The following is a 15,057-nucleotide window of genomic DNA, read 5'->3' as shown; positions in this document are numbered from 1 at the left end:
TTGGGTGTGTTTGTCCGGTTTCCTCCTACACGCCGATGACATAAGTAAATGAAATGGTTTCCTTGGCACTTAACTGTCTGCGTGTGTGGATAGATGGATATGAGATGGATAGATAGATAATTATATAGTAGATAGATCATAGATAGATAGATAGATAGATAGATAGATAGATAGATAGATAATTAGGTGGTTGAGGTGTCCACCTGGGTGAATAAAGATATTTTTGTCTTTTATTTATTTTTTGAGTGTGCTGCCTTTTTGTATTTTTTACTTATTTGGGAATTGGTGAAGGCCCATTAGGCTCGTGCCTCATTGCATTTTCTTATTTGATTGGTTTGGTGCTGCCATTTTTCTTATGTAGATAGATATATAGATACTAGATATAAGAAGGGAGAAATAACGAAAGAAAGAAACAAAAAGAAAGGCAATTAAAATAAAAAAGAATGTACGGTAATTATTTCTACAAATGCATTTTATGGAGGTCCACCCTTCACACCCCGGATTCATGGATAAGATAGATAGATAATAGATATATATCGATAATAGATAGGAGATAGATAGATAGATAGATAGATAGATATCGATAATAGATAGATAGGAGAGAGATAGATAGATAGATAGATAGATAGATAGATAGATAGATAGATAGATATATTGATAATAGATAGAGAGATAATTATGAGATAGATATTTTGATATAGTTGGCCAGATAGGATATAGATAGATAGATAGATAGATAGATAGATTCACACCCTTCGCACCCTGATAAAGGGATGTATTTTGACCAGTTGGTAGAACACATTGCACATGGAAGCTCTGGGGATAAAGTCCAGGCTTCCTCCGACCTCTAGAGGTGCAGCCCCATCATGGAGTCAGCACTCAGGAGTTCATTTCCTTTTACATTAAACCCCCCATTGTCTTGAAGAAAAGAGTAAACTCACAATAGTCAGGGAAAGCTAAACCCGGGACAATGCGGAGCGCCATCACAATAAACTTTCACCCTACAATCCATATACTTTCTTTCTTCCCTGGGAATTAAGTCCATGTAGAGATTCAGCCTCAGCATTCACCCCAAAGACGTCTCTCCGGGGGGTGGAATGGTAGAAATCTCCCTGCTCTCAATGTACCATGGCTATGTAAACAGCTAGTCAATAGTCTACTAAACAAACAGCACACAAGGGAGGACAGTGCACCGGACCGGTCACTACTACAGTACACAGCACAATGCCAGGGCTGGGAGCAGGAAATACAGATTATTTTTTACAAAAGCATTATTAGATAATTAGTAGTAGTATGCTAACTAACATTACTACCACCAGTTCAACCACTTCTACCATTACTACTATTTCGACAACTTTGCTACTACTTCTACTATTACTGCTAGTAAAACCATTACTTATATTAATATTATAAATATTACTACTACTATTACTACCACTTCTACTAGTAAACCAGCTCATATTACTATTAAAACTAAACTCTACTACTTTAGGCTCCTTATTGCAAATACTATCAGTTTTGCTTATGATATTATTACCATGATGAAGATTGTAATGAATTACATTATTTTATAATCTCTATTATGACCACCAATGTTTCTACTACTTTTATTACTTTTACTTCATTTTTTAGCCATGATTCCCAGGAATCATCTTACAAAAATAAGTTTGTCCTAACTTGACATGGCTGACCGATTCAACGCATTTCAGTGCATGCATGCAATTACTTTGGTATGCATTTGGTAATGTGTTTAGCCACACCCCCTAAAATGAAGACTATAAATCAGACATGACCATGGGTTGGGTATAAATGGTACTTTGGAGTTAGCTCTCACTGCCATATTTCCTGCCCAGTTTGTGCTTTTTTTTTTATACTTCAAATCTACACAGATTGACACATGTAGCCTACAATTCGACCCAATGACAGCTGGACCCATGGATTTCAATTACAGAGGCTTCGAATGAAATGTTTATAGGGTGTAACTGGTATATAACACCTTGCGTTGCATTAATAACTACGTTCTATAAGAAAAGTCAAAAGAAAAGGTAAACAAAAGGTAAAAAGCACATGATCCTCGTGTTAAAGATTTAAGAAGAAAATCACAAAAGTAAGTTTACAGACTCGAAACTTGCAGAGTCACTCAACTGCCATGCCAAGCCATTAAACCTCCATCAAACGTGGCGGAGTTAATTACAAGTCATGGTGTAAGAATGACAGCTTGGCAGCAATGATACTGCATTATGTCTGCCACTGTGGGAACAGATATAATTAACTCATTAAATGGCCTCCGATAAGGTCATGCATAATGTAATGTCATATTTGTGTATAATATTAATATTATGTAAAGGGGGGGGGGAGATTCAATGCAACGACCTTGAAATGGTTTTTCCAGGAAACACTGATGTAGAATTTACGATTTAGTCGTATTTTTGGAAATCAAGTGCGGTTGGGGTAGTCAAAAATAGTGGGAACAACTTAAAATTTGGATTGATTTATTCCTATTTTAATCATTGATTCTGATTTATTAACTTTTCAATCATTTTTTTTATGTTTTTTTTTATTATTCATAAATCATTGAAAATAAACCTAATAGTAGTTTTGTACTAGTTTTGCACACTGTAATAGAAGCTTGGAAAAATGATTCTCCCCAATATCAGACTTATATTTAAGTCTGGTTCTCACTCCCCTTTTCTGAAATTCACATCCCCACCCATCCCTTATTTGAATTTGATGGAATTATGTCTTTTTAAACTGCACTATGTAACCATATCTCTAGATTAAAAGAAAAATAAGTATAAATTGAATGATTTTGAGATATTTGCATTATCTATATGTATGTGGATTAACATTTTGACTGTTTTTTTTTTTTTGCTTTTTTTGCTTGTGTTAGATTACTAGTTATTTTACTATTTTGTCTTTTAACTTCTTCTACCCAATGCTTAGGATATGATTTTAGATTTTTTTAATGGGTAATTTTTTTTCATTTTGAAGATGAAGTCAGAACATGAAGAGGTGTAAACAATAAAATCGTAAAATAATGCATAAAGTGAAAATTTATCTGTGAAATAATTTTAAAGGCATTATATCTAATTTTTACAACACTGTTTGCGTGATGTGCTAGATATGATTTTTTTATTTTATTAAAATAAGACAAAGATAAAAAGATTTGTTTTAGTAGAAGGGGCAGTTGTCATCAGTTTGCTTATAATTATTTATTTTTTTATCAAGATTCAAAAAAATGCAACCAGAGTTTTGTTCACACTGGCATTTTTGTTACAGTTTTTTAAGTAAAAAAATATATTATTTTATCACTACTTGAAGTACCATAATGAATTTAATTTTTTTCTTTAATTTTATTTATTTGCTTCTGTAAAAAATACTGATGTGGAAAAAGCCATGGTGTGGCTTTAATAGTTTTTTGTAAAATCAATATGTAAATTTTTAGAATCTAAGTCTACTTTTTGGAAACACAATCTGGGCTCAGTTCATACTAGATTTGTTGATTCTATAATTGACTTTTTCATCATTTTAAGCTCTATAGAACTGAATGGGATCCATCAGTGGAACCTCTTTTTATGTGTTTTAGTTTTTTTATATAAACTATAGGTGAACAAAAACTAGTGTGAACACAGCCTTATATCATATTATATGTCAGCCCAATGTATTTGGTTTAAAAAATAAAAGATTGAAACATATAAATACAGTGAAGAATGGAAATGAACATGGATCCACCATGATAGATGTCATTTCACATGTTTATATTTAGAAGCAAAGATTTATCTCCTAAAATGTGTTGTGGATTTAACTTTTTATCCAACATCCAATAATTCCGTTTTTTTTTCCTAATTAGATTAGGTAATTAACTCAATACATAATATATTTCATTTTTTATTTTAAGAGGTTAGTAAAAACCATTTTATAAATTATTATATATTATGTTACATGGGCTTATTATAAATTAGCTTTTTTATATTTTTTACTTTTCTGTTTTGTGTGTTTTTGCATTAAATTCCATACTACTTTAAAATGTTAATATACTTTCAGCCAACTACTTAAATAATAAAATATACAGTCATTAAAGGACTAGAGGACAGAGAAAGATGTTCAGGCTGGAATCTATCATATTGTAAGGTGTCATTATTATTTTTTTGACTCTTGTGTTAAAGCATGCAACATGTTCAAGTGGAATTTTATCTAAACTAACCACTGGTAACACCATGGTGATGGCAGATCACCTCACATGGTGATGGCAGATCACTTCACATGGTGATGGCAGATCACCTCATAGTCAATGCTATGCAAAGAGAGTAAAATAATGAATTAAAAAAATAAATAAAAAATATATAAAAAAAATATAAATAAAATACAAAACTAAATAAAGCAATAAGTGCTTGGGATTTCCCATGAACTGCTTTTATACTATAGCATAATTTTGTTTGTTTCTAAAAATGCACACAATTTTTACTTTGACTTTTAGCCCAAAAAATATAAAATGTCACCAAAACTGAGAGGACTGATGCTGGCTATACTGTAATAGCCTAACATTTCCTTACCAACCTTGATAAAAAAAAAAAAAATTAACATTGATCTCCATTTACATCACAAGCTAAAATAAGAGCTATGGCAATAACATGATCCCCCAGAGAAAATGTTAATTCTATTTAACAGTGCACGCCATAGATTATCTTAACCTCTTCCTCTCTAAAGCAAATGGCCACACAGATATATAGGGGCAATGTAAGTAAAAGCCATACAAGTTGGATATTATTAAGATATTGCATTTAAAATTATTGTTAATAACAAAACTACTTCATGTGATTTGATAAGCTTCAAACATATGCAACATTAATCTATGAAAAACATCTGCAAGGAAGGACATATAGTGAAGCAAGGTGACTTAGCTTGATCATACATTTCAAGCCTCTATGGCTCGTATAACTAGTAAAAAAATCCCAATTTTTGCAATTTTTGGTAGAAAACGGTCATTTGACTTGGTCCAAATAATTTTTCCATTTCTTTTATTTTTTGACTAATGCACATTTTCATCAGTTCAGATCTTTTAAAAATGAGATCAGCCGTCTCTATTTTTTTCAAGCACAAAAAAATGCCTTTAGTGAGGGCAGAGCCAAACACATACAAAATATAAGTTTGTGTGAGTTTAGTCAGGATACATTTTTTGAAGGGGCAAAAAGAAAATGACAAAGTAATTCAGCCCAAAAACTGAAAATCTGATGTAAAGTGATATAATTCCATGTATCAGTTGTACATTCAATTTGAATCACAAAGCAAAAATTAAATAAAAAAATACATAATGAAGAACTTTTTTATAATAATAAAATAATCATAAAAAACGTACAGCAAAAAACTAAAAAACAAGACTTAAGTTTTGAGTTGCAGTCACTGTTACACCAATTTTTTATATATTTCTTTTAACTTTACCAAGAAGAGCTTCTTGGGGTATATATATATATATATATATATATATATATATATATATATATATTTATTTTTTATTTTTTTCCTATTCATTTATTTATTCCTTCAAACATTTTCAACAGCGCTTTACAATGATTGCTATTATTTGCATTAGTCTCTGTTTATGTGCAGTACATTATGGTTCCTGTATCAGTGGTATATCATTGATACAAGTTACTAATATTATTAAACAATATTGAAATAATCTGTCAATGATTGCTTATTATGACTTGCTCGATTTATAGTATTTTTTATAATATATGTGCATGTTAAAATATGAATCATTTTAAGAGTATAAGGGTTAATTGTTTACAATTTGCCCTAGAATTTAAATCTTTTTCATCGACCCCCATGGACTCTGAAACTGTTTGCACTGCATATACCCTAAATGGCCTCTAGGGGGAGCTGGAGAGCTGCAATTCTCGGGCAGGCAGCGTCACCCGGAGAACATGAAAGCATTGTCACTTCAGGCTGCTTTTAAATAACAGAAGCTCAATTGCTCCTTTCAATCCTATTTATTGATTTACGATAAATTAAAAATATTTTTTTTTTCTGAATACGCTATATTTTTAGGCTATATTCAATTTTGAGGTTCGTTGGATTTAAGCAGCCAGTAAAGATGTGCTCTGCAATATACTAAACATTTCCAGGCATATAGAGTTGTGTAAAATTTACTATACATGTACATGTATATCTGCTTATTTTTTCCAATACTGATTTAATATTACGAGGACAGCTATTCAATTCTGAAGTAACCTTTCCTCATAATTAACGCAATCCCCCTTTGTTTGGTTGTTTTATTTTATTTCTTAGGATTTCAATCACTGCTTATATATTTCAGTAGGTTGATTATGTTTCCGTTACCTTCCTGGGTGTCATAAACCCCATGTGATAAAATAATTACAGTGTATCATATTTCTGACGATGTAATTGTTGTGTAATTAGCGTTTTTCTGTGGGAATCGGTATAAAAATAAGAAAGAGAGCAATGTTTATATTTCTGTTTGCAAACTCAAGTCTATAGTTAGAATAGAAATGTATTATATTATGATGAATTATTCATAAAGGTATGGTGTTGAGATTCATGGATAAGATAGATAGATAGATAGATAGATAATAGATAGAGAGATAGCTATGAGATAGATATTTTGATATAGTTGGCCAGATAGGATATAGATAGATAGATTCACACCCTTCACACCCTGATAAAGGGATGTATTTTGACCAGTTGGTAGAACACATTGCACATGGAAGCTCTGGGGATAAAGTCCAGGCTTCCTCCGACCTCTAGAGGTGCAGCCCCATCATGGAGTCAGCACTCAGGAGTTCATTTCCTTTTACATTAAACCCCCCATTGTCTTGAAGAAAAGAGTAAACTCACAATAGTCAGGGAAAGCTAAACCCGGGACAATGCGGAGCGCCATCACAATAAACTTTCACCCTACAATCCATATACTTTCTTTCTTCCCTGGGAATTAAGTCCATGTAGAGATTCAGCCTCAGCATTCACCCCAAAGACGTCTCTCCGGGGGGTGGAATGGTAGAAATCTCCCTGCTCTCAATGTACCATGGCTATGTAAACAGCTAGTCAATAGTCTACTAAACAAACAGCACACAAGGGAGGACAGTGCACCGGACCGGTCACTACTACAGTACACAGCACAATGCCAGGGCTGGGAGCAGGACATTAGTACTAGTATCCTAATGTTATTACAGCTATTACTACTAATACAGCTGTTCCTACTGTAATTACTACTACTGCTTCTGCTGTTGTTATTATTACTACTACCATTTCCACAACTGCTACTACTTCTACTATTACCACAACTACTACTTATATTACTACTACCACCACCACTATAATACATTTATTGCAACTATTATTACTATTAAAATTATGTTTGCTACTAAAATTACTATGATTTTTTTTTTATTTTGTTTGCTGCTTTTATTGCTATTATATTTTCTAATACAGTTATTTATATGATGATGGTGATGATTCTCACCCATACTAAATTTATTATGACGACTATTGTTTCTACTACTTTTCTTACTCATAACTAGTATTTAATAATTTATACATTCATTGCATTTACTTCTGCTATTGCCATCCCCAATATTACTACTACCTACTCCTACTATAATATTAGGCCTAGTAGTGATCAGAGAGGATTTACCTTACCTATCTCAAGTGTGATGACTACAAAAGAGGCCTGGCATTTAGAATTTGTGGTCACATTCTTGCCAGGACCCACACAATCAGCAATGTAGAGGAACACTTTATAGAAAGATCATGATGACCAAGAGGAATAAAAATAAAATTCCAGTCTATGGGGCACATTGGCACCCATCATAGGTAGTATATACCCCTGTATGAGAACTATCCCAGGCCTTGATTTACTGACCTAAAAAAAAAAGCCATCAGCCTCCCTTTCTAGAAGCTAAGAAGAGAATTCTGATCACATAGAGGGAGAGGGATGGAGGCTTTTTGAAGTCCTAGTTCCCTTCTGAGCTATTTTCTGCTTGTCAAGATCTATCTACATCCAAATTGCCCCAGCTAAGTCTCCTGGACCCTGAACAGTTATTGGGGCACAAAGGGAGCTCTTTACCCCCTTAACAAAGAACACATGGACTAAACAGGATTAATACAGATAGTGCTGTGTTCTGTAAATGGTTAAACGTTAACCCCTTTGGTGCCAACTGGACCAGAAATACTTATTTAAAAAGTCTCTGACAGAAGCAGATTTCCGCCTGAGAGGTGACATTATGGACTAAGTAATTACATCAGCATGGGCTATGTACCATGGGGTATGGGGGAGGGGGACAATGCTGGGTTAAAAAAAATCATATCTGCGTTATCTACCTATCTTTATGCATTACATAATTATATATCTACACACTATTCAATTATCTGCTTACAATCTGTTAGACTCCTTATTCTATAGAAGCATCTCTGGTACATATGAACTATATATCTACATATTATGTATGTTATGTACAGTAAATATATTCATATTTGAAGTGTAAATATTTACCTTATATTATTCTATATACTATCCATCTCCTCTCTTTATTATCTCTATAGCCTATATATTTATTGCTATATTCTGTATATCTATTTATCAGTATTATTTTGACATTTTGTGTATTTCTCTCTAATTCTCATTCTATATTTTGGCTTATCTCTATATTCTATCTATCTATCTCATATATATTTATCTCATATCTATCTATCTATCTCATATCTATTTATCTCATATCTATCTATCTATCTCTATCCTTTATCTTTCTATCTATATTATCTGCTTATCTATATCAATAGAAGTCTTATCTCTAACCAATATCCCAAAAATAAGAATACTATTATTATTATTTGGAAAGCAGTAGATCCAATAGGCACAACTTCCCCTACAACAAAAGTTATCTAACCGGCCCAGAAGTGGCCACATTTACAGAACTCTTCAAAAGAACAAAACGATATCACTGTTCGGTAAGAATCAGTAGATCAGAAGTCACCATATACATTTGGCATGTTTTCCTGCTTAATCAGAGAAGGTCATTATTATTACATCCATTTCCCACTCATTTGATTCATTCCATCCAAATCAACACGGCAAAAAAAAATAATATATTATTCTATTTCACGTGTGATTACAAAGAGCCAGACGCCACGTTATTATAACAATAGCAGCAATTCTAATCATTATGATAATCACTTGTAATAGACCTGAGGTTAATATTTCCAATGCCAACATCAGCATTTTATAAACTACAATAGTCCCATTTTATGCATTTCACTTCATAGGAGACATTTCATTTTACACACAATGAACATATGTATATAGGCATATCTCATAATGAGCTGCTCACATATGCAATAACATACAATTAATAATCATACATGACTCATAGGCTGCTGGGTATGATTTTAGAGGGGAAATTGGTCTGCTCTTTATGAGGTGATGTATAAAGCAGGGACCAGAATTGTGTTACTGGGTGTAACTATTAACACAAATACAGTCAGGAAAGCCGCAATCACAGCCTATTTCTGTTATTTATTGAGCGCTTCTGTGCAGACTGGAACCTGATGCAGGAGCTGCACTGCCACTCACATCTGATTACCCAGCACTCCACTAATGCCTGGCACCTGCAACACCTGCTTAATCCCCTAGCAAGCCCAATGCACGCCCCTTTCAGGGTTGCTAGGGTTAATAGCTATATATATATAGTAATATAGTATCCTTAGGATGTTTTATTGCATTTTTAGCTCTTTTTTTTAACCCTTACTATGCACTCTGGTTGTGCAATTCAAAGGCAACTCAGCACGTCTTCCCTGATCACATGAGCTCCTTGAAGAAGACTCTCCCCCTCTACCTTCTTGCCTTTCTACCTGAAGTGAAGAAATGTAAGATCCTGGCTCCTGCAATTACCAGCTTGACAGCACTCGTTGCAAATAATTATCCCCAGCCAGGCTATTATTATCAGTTGAGATTTAATAAATGGAAGCTGTTTTGTGTAATCAAGAGAAAAACACAACATTAGGAATAAATGATGATGCTGCTGCTGCTGATTACTTACCTGCGTTATACGCTGCTAGGTCTGCACCAGGCCCTGGACTCTTCCTCTTCCTAGGCCTGCCCTTCTGCACAGTCCCAACACCATTGTAATAAGGCAGCCCCAAAGAGGCAGCCCCAGACCCCAGTCCTGAACCCTTCCCTGATGTCACATCCGAGTGATTGAAATGGACTTGATACTCTCCCTGGATTAAAGTCTCAAAGTGGAGCCTGCAGTAGACCAGATTGTCCTTCATCCCGAAATGGTCCCCAGTGGTCAACATTTTGTTGCAAGTGTTGCAGGTAAAGCAGTTGAGGTGATAGACTAAGTCCCTGGCTCTCATGACCATCTCAGAGGCCGAGATCCCCAAGTGACATCTGGCACATCTCTGGACTGAAAACCTCCTGCAAATACAGAGCAAAGGCACGGTTATAGCCAATTACATCAGGACAGCAGAACTTTCACTGTAATTAAAGGGAACCCTATTTACAAAGAAAGAGCTACGTCTATGGAGGTTCTCAGAGCTTGACATAGGAAGTAGTGATTTTTTAATCATCCCTCCCTCTCGTCAGTCTCAAATGTCTACTTACAGAATGCCTACCAATGTAAACAATATACATGAGGGTGCATGTCCCTTTAAGGAGCACATTAGCACTGCCTGTGACTTGGCAATTTTGGCAATGGACGAAATTGATGCAAAATTTGAATGACCCTATACCTAATACCACTTCCATGTAATTGGCGCAACTTTAAGGTACATCTGTACCCCTCTCACAATGGTTACCGGAAGCTGAGCTATGAGGAGATGTTTGTCAAGATCCTTAAAACGGAGAGCAGGTTGTGTCCCCCTGGGAGGTACTCACTCTCGGAATATGTTGCTTTATGGAATAAAACTGATTTATAAGAAATCAGAGGATTCTGTTTTATTGTAGAAATATTGTTTTAGTGGTTTATGGTGGTGGTGGTATTATTGTAGGGGAAAGTGATATAATCACAACCTGGTGTGGTTTTAGGTTTTTGTTGTTTTTTTAATATTGTGAGAGTAAAGGCTGGTAATAATAAAATGTGTAAGAAATAACTGGGACCTGGGATGTGGAGAATGGTAATAATTTAGCAATTTTTTAAATATTATTACAATTAATTGTATACATAAACTCATGTATCACAGCTGAGGTTAAATATATATATAGATATATATATATATATATATTCATATTAACCCCTTGCAGAACAGTGAGCATGGCACTCATACCTGTAGTAGTCCTCTTTGCAGTAGATGCTGCCATCTTTACTGAAGCAGGTGAGCTCAGACTCCAAGTTTAATTTACATTCACAACACTTCAAGCAACGCATGTGCCACTGTTTGTCCACTGCCAGAAGGTAATACCTGTCCGAGATCTTCCCTCCACAGCCGGCACACAGAGCTGCCCTGTCACTGCTAATGGAGGGCATCGTCTGGGGGTGGTAAATATGAAGACATTAGTATCAGCACACACCCTTTCCATCATACACACGGTGCTTTATCAACTTCCTTCAAGAGCTTACACTGAAAACCTAATGTAAAATGCCTCATCAGATATTATTTCTAAAGAGCCTGGCACTATTTAAAGCCAATCATGAAATGGAAACGTACTAGAAAAAGCATGCACCCAAATGCTATACATTGGCCCCAACATCCCACTATTAATCCATAAATAAATGTGCAATATATAAGGAGTAACGTGGTATAGTATGGTAATAAAAAGAAAAGCAAAATCCCTTCCATGACAGTAAACAGCCATGAATAGTAGAGAGCACTGCCAAAAAGCTGAAATGGTTAAATACAATTTCACTGCAGACAAGTTTTTCTCTTCTTTTTTGCTTTTCTTCGATTACAGCCATTTAGCATATGGAGAGGCATAAGTCTATATATTTTTCAAATAGCATATTATATGTTGCCTTAGACTTATACTGTAGTATACAAATTCTGCCTAGATGTTCATTTTTGGCAAATTACATTTTACTTTGGGTGGTTTTATTACATATAAAGAGTAATATTTAAATATTGCAATACTTGGACTATTTTGTCCTGCTTTTCATTTACATTTAATAATTCATACATATACATCACTGGATTGGACTCTTAATCATTTTATAAGCAATTTCCTAGACAGTCACAGCACTGGGGATACAAAATCTATGCATGCCAGGTACTGATGGACAAATATAAAATAAAAATATATATATTATATTTAAGTATATTACTGACAAGAAGATTTTGTATTGCTTTACCTTTTAGATTTTATTTAGAAAAAAATAAACTTTCACACTATTTATATTCAGAAAGTGAATCACTTCAGCACAGACATATATCTAGATTGTATGGACTATGTATAGATTATAGTTTTATATATTTGCTTTATTGTTTATTTTTTTGGATTACATTTTAAATTTACTTAATTTTAAATTAAATTAGCTGTACGACTGAACATTTAGCCACCAATAATGGAGAGAAATGCAGACTATATAACTGGATGGTTGGTTTTCTTTAACTTGCATTGCTATATATCCTATAAAAACTTAATAAAAAAGTATAATATTAAAAATTTAAATTTAAATTCTAATCTGTGCTTCTAGTTAAGAATTGATCCCATAATCAGTATCCCTTTGGCTGTTTCTTTGGCTGTTTTGGTGTTTTTCATTTTTAAAGCTTTCTGCAGATTCAATTAAATGGGATCTTATTACCTATCATATGTCGTCTTATTACCTATATTTACACATTTATTAGCTTTTTGGGTGCAGTATATGATGCCAATGATTACGTTCTGCTGGTATTATATAGATATATAAGGAAATTAGACACAAATTACAAATTTTCTTTCTATTTTACACAATTGCTATCATTGTTATAATTAGTATGGCATCTTCTATCAGCATTATTACTGTTAATTGTAATAATAATCACAGTCATCATTATTATTTGCTTATCTTTCATTTGATATAATTGCAGCCTCGAGTGCTGGGCCCCTCCCCACCGCAGACTAGAATCTCGGCCACTGCCTACCATCCCGTCTCCCCTCTGTCTATGGCACAACTATCTATCTATCTTTATGTATATATAAACACACACAACAAAAATATTGTGCCCCGATTGAACAATATGCATAATCTACCTAACAATGTTCATTTTTGTCAAATTACATTTTTTCTTTTTTTCTTTTTGAAGGGGGGAAATTATCAGATTTTTAAACAAATAAAATATTGTAATATGTAGGCTATTTTTGTCTTGCTATGAATTTACATTTATTAAGCCAAATCCATCTATCCATCTACTATACACATGTGGATGACATAGAAAAGAGTCATTCACTTTATCCTGGAGACAATGGCTGTTCGCAGGAAATACAGATCACTAAAGTCGTCTCACTATTAATAATTTTATATGATATATAATTTTCTGAAAAGTCATAGCACTGCGATTACAAACCCTCTACATGCCAGGCTTTATTAGGCAAAATAAAAATAGAATAAAAGAATAGGAATTTAAAAGAGACAGAATTTAAAAAAAGGAAATGCTTTTAAGAGGATATTTTTATATTATTAGTTTTCTAAGGTTTTAGGGTCCCTTAATACTAAATTATATAATGTATCAAAATAAATATAAATATGTACATAATTTCTACTTATTAGTAATTATTTGTCAATTATTTTAGAATATATATATATATGTTTGTATTTATTAATTTTCTCTCTTCTGTAAAGTACCTTTGGAATAAATTTTATTTAAACATTTTATGATTGAACATTAAGCCACCAATAATAGCTATATTAAATAAATGCATAAGACAGAATTTGATTTTCTTTTATTTGTATTCCTATACAGTCTATAGAAATATCAAAAAAAAAATTCTAAAGAGAGCAACTCTAATCCCTGTTATTTGTTCAGAATTCATCTGTAATAATATTCTCACTTCATTCATGTTTTATATAAAGGTTACTCGGGCTGTTTAGTTCTTTTTTTTTTTGCAGTTTCAATGATATGGGATTTATAAATGTAACTTAGGTTGTTAGTTATATCACATACATTTACTACACATATTAGATTTCTTGATTCAGTATAGTATGACACTGATACCATTCTGTTCTGATCCTGGTATCATTTAGATATATAAGTAAATTATACAGATTATTGGTTTAAATGATAGAATAACTGCTGTATCTTTTTCTCATTACAAGTAGTATTACTAATGGTAGTAACAACAGTTATTACTATAATTTTTTTATCCTTCAATATAATTGTAGTATGCAGCCCTGGCCTCTCCCACCCAAATCTTAAATCCCGGCTGCTGCCTACCGTCTCAGTCTCCCCTCTGTCTATGGCAGAGCTGATGGCTGAGGCTTCAGTTTTGGATCTTCTGTCCATCTCGTCGATGACCCCATGCATTTCCCCCCCTGAAAGACTGTGGAAAAGCATCTCTGGAGCGTGGAAAGAACACGTGTGGTGGGAACCTTTACAGATGCTTCGGTAGCTGCAACCTACTTCCATAAACTGGAGTCCTAAGCCATGCATTGACTGTCCCCCCTGAGGAGCAGACTGGTTCCTGGAACGGTTCCTTGCCGATGAAACCAAAAACCCACAGATGTTAAAAGTCAATTTTCTAAGAAGATGTCCTTCCTCAAGACTGTCATGTGATGATCCCGGTAACTAGAAGGCTAACCTTGAGGACATTGCTGGTGGTGGTGGTGATCCTCAGGTGGCCTCTGGAGATGCAGGACTTCTCAGTGTGGTCACAAGCACAACTGTCCTATAGCTTTACTACAAAGATCAGATGAAAAAAAAATGCAATTAGACCACTAGGCCTTTCACAGTGCAAAACGGACAGGATCCAGTCATCATCTGCAACATCTTTGACTCAGTCCTCCAAAAAGGAGCAGAAGTTTGTGCAGCGGCGAAATAGATTTCTTATTTATTGATGACAACTAAATTCCCCAAATCAACTTGAGAGTGGTGTGTGGGTCCTGTGGATCTTCCTGCAGGCAGGGCTGAGTA

At 34.0% G+C, this 15,057-nt stretch overlaps 1 protein-coding gene across 2 annotated transcripts in view; it reads right to left on the bottom strand.

The window, feature by feature from the left end:
* Positions 1-14,502, bottom strand: part of LHX2 (LIM homeobox 2) — a 28,331-nt gene extending 13,829 nt beyond the window's left edge. Inside the window, exons 1-3 of one of the 2 annotated variants that reach the window (XM_044268475.1) lie at positions 14,362-14,502; positions 11,281-11,483; positions 10,049-10,432 (exon numbers count right to left, since the gene is read on the bottom strand). In XM_044268475.1, coding sequence (XP_044124410.1) covers positions 10,049-10,432; positions 11,281-11,483; positions 14,362-14,481 — 707 coding nt within the window. In that variant the 5' untranslated portion in view covers positions 14,482-14,502. The remainder of the gene's footprint in view (positions 1-10,048; positions 10,433-11,280; positions 11,484-14,361) is intronic. The other variant, XM_044268474.1, reaches the window with a different exon arrangement.
* Positions 14,503-15,057: the final 555 nt, after the last annotated feature.

This window comes from Bufo gargarizans, chromosome 9, assembly GCF_014858855.1.
Source record: "Bufo gargarizans isolate SCDJY-AF-19 chromosome 9, ASM1485885v1, whole genome shotgun sequence".
Taxonomy (NCBI): domain Eukaryota; kingdom Metazoa; phylum Chordata; class Amphibia; order Anura; family Bufonidae; genus Bufo; species Bufo gargarizans.
The sequence above is the reverse complement of the archived record's forward strand: the minus strand, read 5'-3'. Positions and strand labels throughout refer to the sequence as shown.